The sequence below is a fragment of the Oncorhynchus masou genome, chromosome 29 (assembly GCF_036934945.1).
Source record: "Oncorhynchus masou masou isolate Uvic2021 chromosome 29, UVic_Omas_1.1, whole genome shotgun sequence".
Classification (NCBI taxonomy): Eukaryota; Metazoa; Chordata; class Actinopteri; order Salmoniformes; family Salmonidae; genus Oncorhynchus; species Oncorhynchus masou.
In genome coordinates this window covers 16,648,901-16,667,179 of record NC_088240.1, presented here as the reverse complement: position 1 = coordinate 16,667,179, position 18,279 = coordinate 16,648,901, and the positions used below count along the sequence as shown (strand labels likewise).

The following is an 18,279-nucleotide window of genomic DNA, read 5'->3' as shown; positions in this document are numbered from 1 at the left end:
TAGGGAATAGGCCAGAGGGATAGAGTTAGGGAATAGGCCAGAGGGATAGGGTTAGGGAATAGGCCAGAGGGATAGAGTTAGGGAATAGGCCAGAGGGATAGGGTTAGGGTATAGTCCAGAGGTATAGAGTTAGGGAATAGGCCAGAGGGATAGGGTTAGGGAATAGGCCAGAGGGATAGGGTTAGGGTATAGTCCAGAGGTATAGAGTTAGGGAATAGGCCAGAGGGATAGGGTTAGGGAATAGGCCAGAGGTATAGGGTTAGGGAATAGGCCAGAGGGATAGGGTTAGGGAATAGGCCAGAGGGATAGGGTTAGGGAATAGGCCAGAGGGATAGGGTTAGGGAATAGGCCAGAGGTATAGGGTTTAGGGAATAGGCCAGATGTATAGGGTTAGGGAATAGGCTAGAGGTATAGGGTTAGGGAATAGGCCAGAGGGTTAGGGTATAGTCCAGAGGTATAGAGTTAGGGAATAGGCCAGAGGGATAGGGTTAGGGTATAGTGCAGAGGTATAGAGTTAGGGAATAGGCCAGAGGGATAGGGTTAGGGTATAGTCCAGAGGTATAGAGTTAGGGAATAGGCCAGAGGGATAGGGTTAGGGAATAGGCCAGAGGGATAGGGTTAGGGAATAGGCCAGAGGTATAGGGTTAGGGAATAGGCCAGAGGGATAGGGTTAGGGAATAGGCCAGAGGGATAGGGTTAGGGAATAGGCCAGAGGGATAGGGTATAGGCCAGAGTGGTGTGTGCCAGCAGGGTTAGGGTATAGGCCAGAGACATGTGTGTGTCCTTTTTGAAAGAGTTGTGTCCTCATTGGTCTTCCTGAAGCCCTTGTCATTGGGGGACAGAGGTCTGGTTTTCTCTGAAGTGTGCTAAATCCTCCCATGATGCTTTGGGGCAGCGTGGGCTGTGCAGTGGAATGTGTTGCTCACTGGGGGTTGGAACTCCCAAACGTTCCCTACAACCAACCCATCATCTCGTCATTGTACCCAGGTCCAATCCTAGAATACTGTCCACTAGATACGTAAGGTCCTAAGCACAGGCTTGTATTTCAGGTTAAGTACTTTTCAGTTTGTCTGGTATCATCTGTAGTCGTCCTGTCCTGGTCTGGTTCTGTCTGGTTCTGGATCTGGCTTTGGCTCTGTGGCCATGTGTGTTTACCCTGGCTGGGCTGACACAGTGGACATGGTGGGATGTGGTTATGTTTGTCAGGTGAACCACAACTACTGTGAGACAGATTGACCACAGGTTGACCACACTAACCAACAACAGTGTTGGTTTGTTATGACTGAGTAAAATGTGGTACTTCAGTTAAGTCACACTTGCTGCATTTTAAGACACCAGACACACCACAATGACAAACACATTACTTTAATAGTACTTTAACAACATCAACATAACACAAGTTTCACTGCGTGTAGAGGTCGGCCAGTCAAACATTCAAAACAGCAACACCAGATCAGTGACAATACAGCAAGACAATGCAGGGGCGTCATGCACCCCAAAGTCTGAGGGGCCACAAAGTATGAGTACTATGCATGCCAGCTAAGATAGTTTGACTGGCTAGCTAAGATAGTTAGACAGGCTAGCTAAGATAGTTAGACAGGCCAGCTAAGATAGTTAGACAGGCCAGCTAAGATAGTTAGACAGGCCAGCTAAGATAGTTAGACAGGCTAGCTAAGATAGTTAGACAAGCCAGCTAAGATAGTTAGACAGGCTAGCTAAGATAGTTAGACAGACTAGCTAAGATAGTTAGACAGGCCAGCTAAGATAGTTAGACAGGCCAGCTAAGATAGTTTGACAGGCCAGCTAAGATAGTTTGACAGGCCAGCTAAGATAGTTAGACAGGCCAGCTAAGATAGTTAGACAGGCCAGCTAAGATAGTTAGACAGGCCAGCATAGATAGTTAGACAAGCCAGCTAAGATAGTTAGACAGGCCAGCATAGATAGTGAGACAGGCCAGCTAAGATAGTTAGACAGGCCAGCCAAGATAGTTAGACAGGCCAGCTAAGATAGTTAGACAGGCCAGCTAAGATAGTTAGACAGGCTAGCTAAGATAGTTAGACAGACCAGCTAAGATAGTTAGACAGGCTAGCTACTCTAACTTGATTGACGGCCTGAAATGGCTTCCTGGTAGCCAGTTATGAGATTGGGAGATTGGGAGCCTACTTTTGTTTTGAAGGACTAATCTGAGGGGTCACTGTGCTCCTGTGCCTCCTATGGGCATGACACCTCTGAGGCTATGTACAGTGCATCTGCCTTAAGGGATCACTGCACCTGTACATAGCTCATCTGTAAATCCAATCTACCTCATCCCAATACTGTATTTATTTATTTATCTTGCTCCTTTGCACCCCAGTGTCTCAACTTGCACATTCATCTTCTGCACATCCTACCACTCCATTGTTTAATTGCTATATTGTAATTGCTTTGCCACCATGGCCTATTTATTGCCTTACCTCTCTTATCCTACCTCATTTGTACATGCTGTATATATATATATATTACTACTGTATTATTGATTGTATGTTTGTTTATTCCATGTGTAACTCTGTGTTGTTGTGTGTCGAACTGCTTTGCTTTATCTTGGCCAGGTCGCAGTTGTAAATGAGAACTTGTTCTCAACTGTCCTACCTGGTTAAATAAAGGTGTTCTCAACTGTCCTACCTGGTTAAATAAAGGTGTTCTCAACTGTCCTACCTGGTTAAATAAAGGTGTTCTCAACTGTCCTACCTGGTTAAATAAAGGTGAAATAAATCAATACAAATAAAAAGGGAGGGATTTCTCAGCCTGCACTAATGGTATTAATAATGTAGTGATAGACAAGGTGTGTGTGTGTATGTGCTCGGGTGTGTGCGTGCGTGCGTGTGTGCGTGCGTGTGTGTGTGTCCGCGGGTGTGTGCGTGCGGGTGTGTGCATGTGTTTGCGGGTGTTATCTACACAGTGGGACATTCTATAGGAGTTGATGAATGGGTTAGGGAGTGTAGTCATAAAGACGAGGGAGGCAGCATTCTACTAACTCACAGCCTTCTTCATTAAGATAGACATTCATCTTACAGTAACCGCCCACTGAGACCACCTATAGACAGATAGACACACACACACACATATACACACACACACACACACACACACCACCTCACTGAAGTCTCTCATTTCATTCAAGAAAAACAGAAACAGACTGTCAGACACTTAAACAGCCGTAACCTCTCTAACCTTTCATTGAGGCGGAATGATGTTGTCATGGGGATAAGGGGCATTATGTTATCATGTTGCTGTTTATTTCCTAGGCAGCAGATGTCTGCTAGCTCGAACTCTGTCATTACTGTCATCAGTGTCCTGATGTGAACAGGCTGTCTCAGTCTCCCCACTGGAACAAGGCAGGGACATATGCTCTGGGGGTCTGTGGGGGTTGTGCAATCCTTAGTGAGTAAACATGTAGAAATAGAACGGGATGTACACAGACAGAGGGGTCTCCATTCTGGGCTAGGGAGTTCTCTCTTGGTGGTGAGTCAGCAATCGTCTGGTCCCAAGACAGATACACTAACCACAGTCCCCAAGCAGTATGCTTCTCTCCTGGAAGGGTTTGCAGTATGCTTACCAGGGGTAGCTTAGCTGCAATACTTCAAAATGTCACAGTAATAATGAAGAAAGAAGTGAATAATACTTTGACCTGGGGGAAGATGCAGTATGAGACCTGGATAAACTAAGATCATTTCCTCCTGATCTCTCTCCCACTCTTTGGTACAGTGTTTCCTGTTAAAGTAGACTTTAGCTCACATCTCTTCATGAGAACACTAGTGCTTGGTAAGAGATAGCTTAGAGCCACAGTAAATCATCATGTGTTACACTTTAATGGGAAGAGATCATTGGTGCCGGTCTCAGGGGAAGTTAGACTTTACAGGAAACAAAGCCGTTAACTTTGTCAGTTCCTCCAATGAAGCTGCTCTTAACGCTTATCTGGGTGAGTTACGATGGGCGTCCTCTCCACCACTAGACATGTTTACATCCAAGAAGTCGTATGCATGTCCCCCCAAAAAATATGTTACAGTTTGGGAACAATGTGTGTCTATTTATTTATTTTTTATTTTTATTTAACCTTTATTGAACAAGCAAGTCAGTTAAGAACAAATTCTTATTTACAACGACGGTCTAGGAACCGTGGGTTAACTGCCTGTTCAGGGGCAGAATGACAGATTTGTACCTTGTCAGATCAGGTATTTGATCTAGCAACCTTTCATTTACTAGTCCAACACTCTAACCACTAGGCTACCTGCCGCCCCAGACACTCTTTTTCATCATTGGTTAGATCCCCTTTACGTCTGTCTGTTTGTTTATCATTGTTGTCAACGCTGTCTGGAATATTCTGGATTCAGAAATGTGGGAAAGTTTTTCATTTTCTTTTCTTTTGCTCTTTTGTTGTGGTCATGTTCTTTAGACAATTAGATATCGCACGGGCAAAACATAGTCCACTACAGTTCTGGATTTAAGTGCCACAAACCTGCAATTCACGTGGTTTCAATTTGAGTGTGCATGCATGTTTTCTGATCAGACAGCCCACGGAGAGTAGATGGTTGTGACCACAAAGGGTCTGATGGACCACAAAGTCTAGCTTGCTCTGAGCACGACACGTGATAGATAATTAACATTGGACGGTCACAGAGGAAACTAGAAAAGTGCTGTTTCAAACAGGAAAAGATTATAGTCTGGTTTATTGGAGTCTATGTGGTGCTTGTCATGTTGGGTTTCCTAGAAACATACAGTGTATGCACTGAAACTATAGCTCAGCCTTTCACTATAGCAGTCCCAGACTGTCCAATGCATTTAGATCAGGGAAGTATTTAACATACATCTCAATTCATCATGTGAATATTTACATGCAAGTTACTCTGCGTTAACATTGGAGGTCTGCAGTGTTCTCTTATACACTCCACAGACATAGAGTCTAACAGATTAGCATTTTAGAGGAGGCAGTTTCTGTAGCTCTCCTCTGTCTGTCACCCTGGCTGTCCTTAACACTGTGCTGAGGTGTTGAGCCTGGTTCCTGTCACGTATACTCCCTCTCCGGCCTCTGGGTCATCAGGCTGCTGATTATCCCGCACACCTGTCACCATCGTCTCGCGCACCTGCACCTCATGACACTCACCTGGACTCCCATCACCTCCTTGATTACCTTCCCCATATCTGTCACTCCCCTTGGTTCTTTCCTCAGGTGTTATTGACTCTGTTTCCATGTCGGTGTGTTGTTTGTGGTCCGTGGTCATTGTCGCCTTTATTTATTAAAACACTCACTCCCTGAACTTGCTTCCCAACTCTCAGCGTGCTCGTTACAGTCCCAGTGTTGACCATGACACTGTTGAGACCCCCGACGGGGTCCTCTGGCCCAACGGCTTTGAATGCTGTAGGAGTAGGATAAATGTTAATATATCAGATGCTTGTCGCTGAGCCAAAAGCCTTAGCTGTGGTGTTGGGCTGTGGGTGGTCTGGTCTGGTGTGATCAACTGTTCAGAGAGAACATTCTAGAAGGGTGTCTGGATTTGTGTCTGGGACCGCCTAGAGCATTGTCCTACATACCTGTTTCTGGACAGCACAGTGTGTGCTGGCTTTGGTCCCAACCCAATCAACTTATCCTTAAGCATGCCATTAAATAGCTGAGTCAAGAGTGTTAATTTTGGGCTGGGACAAAAGCCTCCACACTCCGTACTCCCCACAGGACCAGGAGCGGGGAAGTGTGGGTAGAGAGATCGAATGGAGAGAAAATGAAATACCTCTGCCATGTATGTTAACACCTTGACTTGGTTCTCGTGAACTCATTCATTCAGTCGACCTTTGACCTCTGGTTAACCCTGTAGCATGTCTCCAAATAGGAAAAACAACAGACCAGGGTTATGTTTCTTCAGATGATGTGAATAGTTCTGAAAATGTAACTAACACGAGCAATCAACTAACCATTGACCTCATGGACAGGACCATGTTATAAGCCAGTTAAGCAGACCTCAATCCCTATTCTCCACCAATGAAACCCCTGGCCTCTCCTTGAGAAGCCTCAGGCTCTCTATGTGATAATGGATGTTAAGGTGATTAGTGTAGCAGACCTGGAAGAGGTAATGTTGGAAAGAGCAGGTTGTTGTGATGGTGGTGGGTGGGGGCAGGATATACTGTAACACAATACCATTGTCTTCAGCTGAAATAGTCATCAATTATTTTAGGCGCCAAACTGCAAAAACAAATGGATTCCACCTAGCCACATGTCGTGTTTTTGTCCTTTTTTGGAGGGGAGCATATTTGTTCTGTGTCTGTCCAGAGGTGATGTGTCCTATTGTGTAGCTGGTGGGGTTTCCAGTCCACTGTCCAGTCGATGCCTCTGTGATGTCACACCTCAGCAGGGGTACAATAGTCTGACATTGCTTCCTCTCCTTATGCTCTCCTTTACAGTGCTAGAACACATGCTGTGTGGAAGCAATATGGAGGACGCCTGTTGACTACCAGATTCTCTTTCACCTGTCCAGTTCTGTAATGTCAATGCAGATTGAGGAAAAGCGGACAAAGTAGTGGAAGCTACTTTAGGTTATTATGATGTCAAAAGGAAGTGCAATTTAGACTTGAATGAGACTGTCTCAAGTCAAGTCTTCACTATACCCTTCAGCAGTCAGTCAGTCTGGGCTGCCCCTCCCACTGCATGCCTGTACTGAAGATCTACAGTCTGCTAAAGATGGGTCGCCTTTAGATCCAGAGATCCCCAGAGATATATACAGTCTGCTAAAGATGGGTCGCCTTTAGATCCAGAGATCCCCAGAGATCTGCAGTCTGCTAAAGATGGGTCGCCTTTAGATCCAGAGATCCCCAGAGATCTACAGTCTGCTAAAGATGGGTCGCCTTTAGATCCAGAGATCCCCAGAGATCTACAGTCTGCTAAAGATGGGTCGCCTTTAGATCCAGAGATCCCCAGAGATCTGCAGTCTGCTAAAGATGGGTCGCCTTTAGATCCAGAGATCCCCAGAGATCTACAGTCTGCTAAAGATGGGTCGCCTTTAGATCCAGAGATCCCCAGAGATCTACAGTCTGCTAAAGATGGGTCGCCTTTAGATCCAGAGATCCCCAGAGATCTACAGTCTGCTAAAGATGGGTCGCCTTTAGATCCAGAGATCCCCAGAGATCTACAGTCTGCTAAAGATGGGTCGCCTTTAGATCCAGAGATCCCCAGAGATCTACAGTCTGTTCGGGAGGGAATTGAGCCCCAGGCTTTCCATAGGGGAAGGGAAGAAGGTTGTTTGTGGTGGGGAAGATAGGGGATCATGAAAGCACCTCGTCTGCAGGGTGAAAGACTCTTTGTGAACCCGGGGAGGGTCTCAATGTGCTCTTTGTGAACCCGGGGAGGGTCTCAATGTGCTCTTTGTGAACCTGGGGAGGGTCTCAATGTGCTCTTTGTGAACCCGGGGAGGGTCTCAATGTGCTCTTTGGCAGATCTGCGCCCAACACGTTATATAAGAAGGGAGAATTTCTATGATTCCTAATCTGCCACTTTGTCACGCTGAGAACATAAAGTAACCGGTTGGAACATTTTGGGAGTTTTCTGCGGGCGGGGGAGGGGTGGGGGGTTGGGGGATCGGGTTTGGCAAATGCTGTCTAAGCAGGCGCTGGTATGACTGTGTATATGGGGAGTTAAGAGGACACAGTCCACACAGTCATAAGATAAACCAGCCTTGGAGACTCCTTGCATGTCACCTATAGACTGACAGTCTCAGATATATAGGCTGAGTCGCTCGTTCAATGCATTCAATTCTCTGATAGGGAAACAGTTTGGGCAGGTTTTCCAGGGAGTGTTGGCTTTCCTTTCATTGCTGTTCACTGTCAGGCTCAGCTGTGGAAACTCTTGTAGAACATTAAGCATGCAAATATATCCTTTAGGTCAAATAATAATAAAAGTAATAATAATAATAATGTATTACTTTTGTAAAGCACCTTTTATTATACAAGAATAATCTCAAAGTGTAAATAAGTAATTTGCATTCATGTATGGCCTTATAGAGGTAGTAGTGTTTTGTGCCTTAGTGACCACAGTGGCCTCTGGGGATCTGACGATTTGTCCAATGTCCATGCTACATGTTACAGAGTGTGTTGTGTTCCTGTTGGTATGCAGCCAAGGATCTCCATGGGAAGCCTGGGGTAGAGGTTCCAGACATTTTTCAATAGTGCCCCACTTCCAGCCTGGAAATGTTTCCGTGTGACCCACCAAGTAAATAGAACCATGTCTCAGACCACAACCCAGTCTTTAGTCACAACCATAGCGGAACTGTCCACAACCCAACAATGGGTCCCAACCCCCCAGTTAGTAACCACCATAGGTTATTGGACTTCTGTCTTTGATAATGTCTTGTCTTGTCCACACTGAACTGTGGTCATGGTCGTTTCATGTTTGTGTCCAGTCCTGTACAGACTGCCTCATGGTAGTAGCACCGGTATGCAGCCTAACATCTCTGTGGGGAGTCTGGGGGGATTGTTCACAGGCTCATTCTCACTGTCAGATTAAGGATGTCAGTTTACTGCGCTGATGAATGGGAGGGTTTCATATAAAAGGAACATGTGCTGTCTGTCTGTCCAGTCTGTCTGTCTGTCTGTCTGTCCAGTCTGTCTGTCTGTCTGTCTGTCTGTCTGTCTGTCTGTCTGTCCAGTCTGTCTTTCTGTCTGTCCAGTCTGTCTGTCTGTCTCTCCAGTCTGTCTGTCTGTCTCTCCAGTCTGTCTGTCCAGTCTATCTGTCTGTCTGTCTGTCCAGTCTGTATGTCTGTCCAGTCTGTCTGTCTGTCCAGTCTGTCTGTCTGTCCAGTCTGTCTGCCTGTCCAGTCTGTCTGTCTGTCTCTCCAGTCTGACCAGTCTGTCTGTCTGTCTGGATGTCCAGTCTGTCTGTCTGTCCAGTCTGTCTGTCTGTCTCTCCAGTCTGTCTGTCTGTCCAGTCTGTCTGGATGTCCAGTGTGTCTGTCTGTCCAGTCTGTCTGTCTGTCCAGTCTGTCTGTCTCTCCAGTCTGTCTGTCTGTCCAGTCTGTCTGTCCAGTCTGTCTGTCTGGTCAGTCTGTCTGGATGTCCAGGGGTGTTAATGGCTGAAATGAGTCAGACGAACCACATTGGAACAACCATTTAGCACACAGACCACCATACAGATCATATCCTCAGACAGTACCCGAACTATCACACTCAGTCATGCAATGACCCCACAGTCATGTACAACTGCTATAGACACGCGGTCTGTTATGTACATATTATATTCACAGCACGGCAGATCCTGAGTATATAGGCTACTGTGTATAATTAAGCTACATGCGTGTTCAACTATACACATGCATATCCCATGTGCCACCTGTAAGCTACACATGAACATATTACAGTATGTCTGTGGGTTATTACTGTTTATCCATGCATGTAGTGAATTCCCATGATATTGTTTTGTTGTCTCTAACCCAGTTCTCTGTGATGTGTTCTCCAGGGTGGAAAGAAGCACAGTGGGCCATGTGGAGGGAGAGACTGCAGCGGAGGGTGTCAATGCTTCCCTGAGAAAGGTGCCAGAGTAAGTCCTATTCTGTCCATTGTTCTGCTGTCTAACCCCTACACAACACTATGTGTCCCCAGCTCTATGTCCATCTCTAGTCAACCCTCCATAACTCTATACCACAGGTGCCTGGTGGTACCTTCATTGGGGAGGAGGGGCTCATAATAATGTCTGGAACCGAATACATGGACTGGTATCGAACACATCAAACACATGGTTTCCATGTGTTTGATCAGTTCTATTCACTCCATTCCAGCCATTATTATGAGCCATCCTCCCCTCACCAGCCTCCTGTGCTCTACACCTCTAAATGAAGTATTTCTATTGACTATAGAGGAGGTGTGAAAGCACCATAACAATGCAACAATAATAGAAAGACTACTTGAAGCGACACACAACCAGACCTTCATCAAATACGGATCATTTGAATTCAGATCTATTACAGTGACTCCCAGTATATCTACCAATGGGCTGTTTCCCAACCCCTTTGTCTCACATATTTATCCTCTTATCACACATGCTGTTAACAGGGTCAGGACCCTATTAGTAAAAGGGAGGAGAGGTGAGAGGAGAGAGGAGAGACGGGGAGAGTTGGGAAGGAGAGAGATGGAGAGTTTGGAAGGAGAGACGGGGAGAGTTGGGAAGGAGAGAGATGGAGAGTTTGGAATGAGAGACGGGGAGAGTTGGGAAGGAGAGAGATGGAGAGTTTGGAAGGAGAAGGGAAGAGAGGGGAAGGAGAGAGGAGGAGAGTGGGGAAGGAGAGAGCGGGAGAGAGGGGAAGGAGAGTGGGGAAGGAGAGAGGAGGAGAGAGGAGGAGAGAGGAAGGAGAGAGGGTACGGAGAGTGGGGAAGGAGAGTGGAGGAGAGACGGGAAGGAGAGAGGAGGAGAGAGGGGAAGGAGAGAGGAGGAGAGTGGGGAAGGAGAGAGCGGGAGAGAGGGTAAGGAGAGTGGGGAAGGAGAGAGGAGGAGAGTGGGGAAGGAGAGAGGGTAAGGAGAGTGGGGAAGGAGAGTGGAGGAGAGACGGGAAGGAGAGTGGGGAAGGAGAGAGGAGGAGAGAGGGGAAGGAGAGAGGAGAGTGGGGAAGGAGAGAGGAGGAGAGTGGGGGAGGAGAGAGGAGGAGAGAGGGGAAGGAGAGAGGATGAGAGAGGGGAAGGAGAGAGGAGGAGAGTGGGGAAGGAGAGAGGAGGAGAGTGGGGAAGGAGAGAGGGAGAGAGAGATTATCAGGTTGATAATGAGCTAATGAGCCAGGGGGGAGGGGGGGCTGCACAATGAACCAGCAAGGATCTGTAAGAGGAACCAGTTAGTGAGCAGGGATATAGTCATGGTGGTGGGTGTTGTCACTTAAATTAAGTTTGTTAACCCTCGTATCACTTCTGAATGTAGGTTGCGCGTGAATAAAAACTCCAACTGTTGGATATCCTAACAAAGTCTGGAATTACACATGACTTTGCAAGCCTGATGTCACCTGTAGGAAATAATTCTACAACCCTGTCTCTGTCACAAAGACATACAGTCATGGGTGTTAACTCTACAATTTACTCAACATGACAAGAAATATGCAAATTAGGCTTTAAACCATATACTGTGAAAACAACACCCAAAATGATTTACTGTTACACTAAAGGTGTTAATTTCTTACACTGAGAAAGTGAAACAGTGTCACCACGAATCAAAGTGAGTCCAGTTTACTCAAAATTAAGTGTAATATATTACACTGTAGGTGTTGCAAACACCACAATCAAGTTCCTAAGAACACTTTAATAGTTAAATGGGGAACACCGCAACATAGTACAATATTAACACTTTCAAAAGTGTTATTTTAACACTAGTACAGTAGGACTCATACTGTATGTTCACTGAAAATAGTGTACATTTCACACTTATAGAGTTAAATGGGGAACTCTGAACTCTGGAAACTCTGTAGTCCAATCTTTAACACTTTCAAACGTGTTATTTGAACTAATTAGCCCTCAATCTCACGTCAGAATTAGACGTTCATCCATGTTTCTCAAACGTCAAATTTAACATTGTTTATGATTAAATATTGGCATTAACTCTGATATCTTAAGGTTAGGCATTAACGGTTGACGTTTGGGCTTAAAACAAAATATAAAAATACACTTTTTATCGCTGGATTTGAACATGCAACCTTTGGGGAACCAGAGGCAGATGCTTACGACTATCCGCCATCCCCGTCCACAACACTGTAGCAAACCAAAGCCTACTCGAAGGTAACAGCACTCACTGTAGCCCCTAGTGTCCGGTTCCCACGTCATCTCCCAACTTCCTCAGGATGGACGTTGAATGCTGACTTGTAACACGGGTGAGCTAGCTGATTTTAACACCAGTACAGTGGGACTCATATGTTCACTGAAAATAGTGTACATTCGAGCCTCCCGGGTGGCGCAGTGGTCTTGTCCGGGTTAGGGAGGGCTTGGCTGGTTTGGCCGGTAGGGATATCCTTGTCTCATCGTGCACTAGCGACTCCTGTGGCGGGCCTGGCGCAGTGCACGCTAACCAGGTCGCCAGGTGCACGGTGTTTCCTCACACATTGGTGCGGCTGGCTTCCGGGTTGGATGCGCACTGTGTTAAGAAGCAGTGCGGCTTGGTTGGGTTGTGTTTCGGAGGACGCATGGCTTTCGACCTTTGTCTCTCCCGAGCCTGTACAGGAGTTGTAGCGATGAGACAAGATAGTAACTACTAACAATTGGATACCATGAAATGTTGGAGAAAAGGGGGTAAAATTCAAGAAAATAGTGTACATTCTACACTTTCAGATTTAAATGTACACCATTGATTTTGCTGTGTAGGAATGTCTGATTACTGAGAGAGTGACAGGTGGGGGACACAGTGTCAAACCAATAATATGAGAATAGTTGTATTCTAATAGATCTCTTCTTACAGTGCAAGCTCAAACTCAGACAAAGGGGCCAGTTTGGTTCTTTCTGCTCATCTTCAAAGTATTCTCATAGGAACTGTTAACGCCTCAGTACAGACTATACAGTCGTGGCCAAAAGTTTTGAGAATGACACAAATATTAATTTTCACAAAGTTTGCTGCTTCAGTGTCTTTAGATATTTTTGTCAGATGTTACTATGGAATATTGAAGTATAATTATAATCATTTCATAAGTGTCAAATGCTTTTATTTACAATTACATGAAGTTGATGCAAAGAGTCAATATTTGCAGACCCTTCTTTTTCAAGACGTCTGCAATCCGCCCTGGCATGCTGTCAATTAACTTCTGGGCCACTGATGTAAGTCGCTCTGGATAAGAGCGTCTGCCAAATGACTTAAATGTAAATGTAATGGCAGCCCATTCTTGCATAATCAATGCTTGGAGTTTGTCAGAATTTGTGGGGTTTTGTTTGTCCACCCGCCTCTTGAGGATTGACCACAAGTTCTCAATGGGATTAAGGTCTGGGGAGTTTCCTGGCCATGGACACAAAATATCAATGTTTTGTTCCCCACTTAGTTCTCACTTTTGTCTTATGGCAAGTTGCTCCATCATGCTGGAAAAGGCATTGTTCGTCGCCAAACTGTTCCTGGATGGTTGGGAGGATGTGTTGCAGCAGACTCACAACTTTAGGCCACGACTGTATGTGACGTTCGAACCACAAGGACAGAGTTCTTCAGTTCTTAATGCACACAGCCAGTGATAATAAGACTTTGTCAGTGAGTTTTTAAAAATAAAGAATGTGGCTTGAGGGAATTGTACTCCAACCCGGCTGTGTTGGGACTTTACCTGGTCGACAATACAGTGTGTGGAACATCTGACCTCTACATGGTTACAGGAAACCCCACAAGGAGTGGTGGAGTTGAAAGAGACAGGAAGAACATGCAACAGCTTTAAGGATGCGAAGGCCTTGTGAGTCAGAGTCAGACCATCAACGCTATCTCCTCCCTCCCTCCTCTCGCTCTGTCTCTCACGCTCTGTCTCTCTATCTGTGTGTCTCTCTCTCTCTCTTTCTCTCTCCTTCAATTCAATACAAGGGGCTTCATCTCTCTCTCTCACTCTATCTCATCTGGATAGAGCGGGGTAAGAGTCTTGATTTCTCCCTTGTTGGCATCTTGGCATGTTGTTCCCGTGACATTTGTTCCAGCAAACAAAATGCAAAGAAAGAAAAGGTTTGGGGTCTCTACCACTCCCTATTCTCACTCCCTGACATTCACACTCCCTATTCTCACTCCCTCACATTCACCTTCCCTATTCTCACTCCCTCACTTTCACACTCCCTATTCTCACTCCATGACATTCACACTCCCTATTCTCACTCCCTCACATTCACCTTCCCTATTCTCACTCCCTCACATTCTCACTCCCTTACTTTCACACTCCCTATTCTCACTCCCTCACTTTCACACTCCCTATTCTCACTCCATGACATTCACACTCCCTATTCTCACTCCCTCACATTCACCTTCCCTATTCTCACTCCCTCACATTCTCACTCCCTTACTTTCACACTCCCTATTCTCACTCCCTCACTTTCACACTCCCTATTCTCACTCCCTGACATTGACACTCCCTATTCTCACTCCCTCACATTCACCTTCCCTATTCTCACTCCCTCACATTCTCACTCCCTTACTTTCACACTCCCTATTCTCACTCCCTCACATTCACACTCCCTATTCTCACTCCCTCACATTCACACTCCATATTCTCACTCCCTCACATTCACACTCCCTATTCTCACTCCCTCACATTCACCTTCCCTATTCTCACTCCCTCACATTCTCACTCCCTTACATTCACACTCCCTATTCTCACTCCCTCACAGTCACACTCCCTATTCTCACTCCCTATTCTCACTCCCTCACATTCTCACTCCCTCATATTCTCACTCCCCCTTCTCACTCACTCATATTCACACTCCCTATTCTCACTCCCCATTCTCACCCTCTCATATTCTCACTCCCCCTTCTCACTCCCTCAAATTTTCACTCCACGTTCACACTCCCCATTCTCACTCCCTCACATTCTCACTCCCTATATTCTCACTCCCCATTCTCACTCCCTCATATTCTCACTCCCTCATATTCACACTCCACGTTCACACTCCCCATTCTCACTCCCTCACATTCTCACTCCCTCATATTCTCACTCTCCATTCTCACTCCCTCATATACACACTCCCTATTCTCACTCCCCATTCTCACTCTCTCATATTCTCACTCCCCCTTCTCACTCCCTCATATTCACACTCCCTATTCTCACTCCCCATTCTCACTCCCTCACATTCTCCCTCCCCATTCTCACACCCTCATATTCTCACTCCCCATTCTCACACCCTCTTCTCACTCCCTCATATTCACACTCCCTATTCTCACTCCCCATTCTCACTCCCTCATATTCTCACTCCTCATTCTCACTCACTCAAATACACACTCCCCATTCTCACTCCCTCAAATTCACACTCCCCATTCTCACTCCCCATTCTCACTCCCTCATATTCTCACTCCCCATTCTCACTCCCTCATATTCACACTCCCTATTCTCACTCCCTCATATTCACACTCCCTATTCACACTCCCTCACATTCACACTCCCTATTCTCACTCCCTCACAGTCACACTCCCTATTCTCACTCCCTCACATTCACACTCCCTCACATTCACACTCCCTATTCTCACTCCCTCACATTCACACTCCCTATTCTCACTCCCTCACATTCACACTCCCTATTCTCACTCCCTATTCTCACTCCCTCACATTCACACTCCCTATTCTCACTCCCCATTCTCACTCCCTCACACTCACACTCCCTATTCTCACTCCCCATTCTCTCACTCCCTCAAATTCTCACTCCACGTTCACACTCCCCATTCTCACTCCCTCACATTCTCACTCCCTCATATTCTCACTCCCCATTCTCACTCCCTCATATTCTCACTCCCCCATATTCACACTCCACATTCACACTCTCCCCATTCTCACTCCCTCAAATTCTCACTCCCCATTCTCACTCCCTCATATTCTCACTCCCCATTCTCACTCCCTATTCTCACTCCCCATTCTCACTCTCTCATATTCTCACTCCCCCTTCTCATTCCCTCAAATTCTCACTCCACGTTCACACTCCCCATTCTCACTCCCTCACATTCTCACTCCCTCATATTCTCACTCCCCATTCCCACTCCCTCATATTCACACTCCACGTTCACACTCCCCATTCTCCCTCCCTCACATTCTCACTCCCTCATATTCTCACTCTCCATTCTCACTCCCTCATATTCACACTCCCTATTCTCACTCCCCATTCTCACTCTCTCATATTATCACTCCCCCTTCTCACTCCCTCATATTCACACTCCCTATTCTCACTCCCCATTCTCACTCCCTCATATTCTCACTCCCCATTCTCACTCCCTCAAATTCACACTCCCCATTCTCACTCCCTCGTATTCACACTCCCCATTCTCACTCCCTATTCTCACTCCCTCACATTCTCCCTCCCCATTCTCACTCCCTTATATTCTCACTCCCCATTCTCACACCCTCTTCTCACTCCCTCATATTCACACTCCCTATTCTCACTCCTCATTCTCACTCCCTCATATTCTCACTCCTCATTCTCACTCACTCAAATACACACTCCCTATTCTCACTCCCCATTCTCACTCCCTCATATTCTCACTCCCCATTCTCACTCCCTCATATTCACACTCCCTATTCTCACTCCCCATTCTCACTCCCTCATATTCTCACTCCCCATTCTCACTCCCTCATATTCTCACTCCCCATTCTCACTCCCTCAAATTCACACTCCTCATTCTCACTCCCTCGTATTCACACTCCCCATTCTCACTCCCTATTCTCACTCCCTCACATTCTCCCTCCCCATTCTCACTCCCTCATATTCTCCCTCCCCATTCTCACACCCTCTTCTCACTCCCTCATATTCACACTCCCTATTCTCACTCCCCATTCTCACTCCCTCATATTCTCACTCCCCATTCTCACTCCCTCAAATTCACACTCCCCATTCTCACTCCCTCATATTCACACTCCCCATTCTCACTCCCTATTCTCACTCCCTCACATTCTCCCTCCCCATTCTCACTCCCGATTCTCACTCCCTCATATTCTCACTCCCATTCTCACACCCTATTCTCACTCCCTCATATTCTCACTCCCCATTCTCACTCCCTCAAATTCACACTCCCCATTCTCACTCCCTCATATTCACACTCCCCATTCTCACTCCCTATTCTCACTCCCTCACATTCTCCCTCCCCATTCTCACTCCCCATTCTCACTCCCTCATATTCTCACTCCCCATTCTCACACCCTCACATTCACACTCCCTATTCTCACTCCCCATTCTCACTCCCTCATATTCACACTCCCTATTCTCACTCCCTCACATCCACACATCCACTGGGCCTAGTTGTAAAATAATTTATTTCAGTTTGACATCATAAACTCATAAACACTAAACGCTATCCAAAAATACATTTTTTTACAATCCATGTTTATTTCAAAAAGTCGTTGTGTCTATTGTCTATTGTCTTGCTCCTTCCACTTTATTTCTAGCATATTTTTGTAGTAAATTATCCATGCCCTGAGAGTCATTTGCGTCAGTTGATCCAAATCAACATCTTCTCCTCGTCAGGTTGATGGATTTGTCCATGAATCAAACTGAAGAGAAGACATTCCTCACAGATGTCTGTCCCCTCTCATTCCCTCTCTCCCTCACTCTCTCCCTCTCCCTCTCTCTCTCCCTATCTCTCCATCTCTCTTTCTCTCCCTCTCTCTCTCTTTCTCTCTCCATCTATCCCTCTCTCTTTCTCTCTCCAGCTATCTCTCCCTCTCTCTCTCTCTCTCCCTCTCTCTCACTCTCTCTCTCCCTGTCCCTCCTCTCTCTCTCTCTCTCTCTTTCTCTCTCTCTATTTCTCTCTCACTCTCTCTCTCTCCCTATCCCTCTATCTGTCTTCCTTTATCTCTCTCTTGGTAAGAGTGAACTCATCACGTTTTCCTGTTGATCATTCACAGGCCCCTGGATTGGCAAAGGTTGAACTACAGCTGTTTTGAATGGATGACAGTTGTTTGCGGTTGAACTGGCGACTGCACAAATATCACCCACTCCCAGGGGTCGATCACGGCCATACAATGTTCAATTTTTCCGGCTACTCGAAACAATATGAATGTGGCAATACAGATGTAGAAGAGAATCGACGACACAGTCACTCTCCCATATTCATCAGCCTGACATCTGTGTTAGAATATGTCTCTTAACTCCACCAGGAATACACTGAGGAACAACCCGAAACTCCTGAAATTCCAGCTTCCTTCAGCTTGTTGACATTCTCCCACAGACCTCATTACTGTAGGAAAAATACAAATAGAGAGAGAAACAGAGAGAGGGAGGATTGACAGAGAGCAGAGAGAGGAGTTGATTGTGTGAGAGAAAGTTCTGTTCCAGAGATGGTAATTTCATGGGTGTTTAGCATTGGCCAGAGAAGTGATATGGTATGGTTGTCCTCTATCCCTGCCACCACCCACTCCCCCTGGCAGACTGCGGAGTGTTTTATTCACAGAGAGAGTTCAAGAACATTTCACACTCCTCTAGGCACTGATACACACTCATAGTTGCTTCATCGTCAAAGTTATTGTGGGTTGTAGCTCGTAATGCCTATCCAACAAAACTGGAAAATAAAGAAAGTGCTTGTTTCCATAAGACTTTAAAGTTTTGACAAATGCATGTAAAGTGATTGACGAGCCCAGAAAACAAAGGATG

At 46.0% G+C, this 18,279-nt stretch overlaps 1 protein-coding gene across 1 annotated transcript in view; it reads left to right on the top strand.

Annotated features, from left to right (window-relative positions):
- LOC135519083 (collagen alpha-2(IV) chain-like) overlaps positions 1-18,279 on the top strand; it is a 139,488-nt gene that overhangs the window by 54,778 nt on the left and 66,431 nt on the right. The window contains exon 4 of the mRNA XM_064944141.1: positions 9,473-9,553. Coding sequence (XP_064800213.1) covers positions 9,473-9,553 — 81 coding nt within the window. The remainder of the gene's footprint in view (positions 1-9,472; positions 9,554-18,279) is intronic.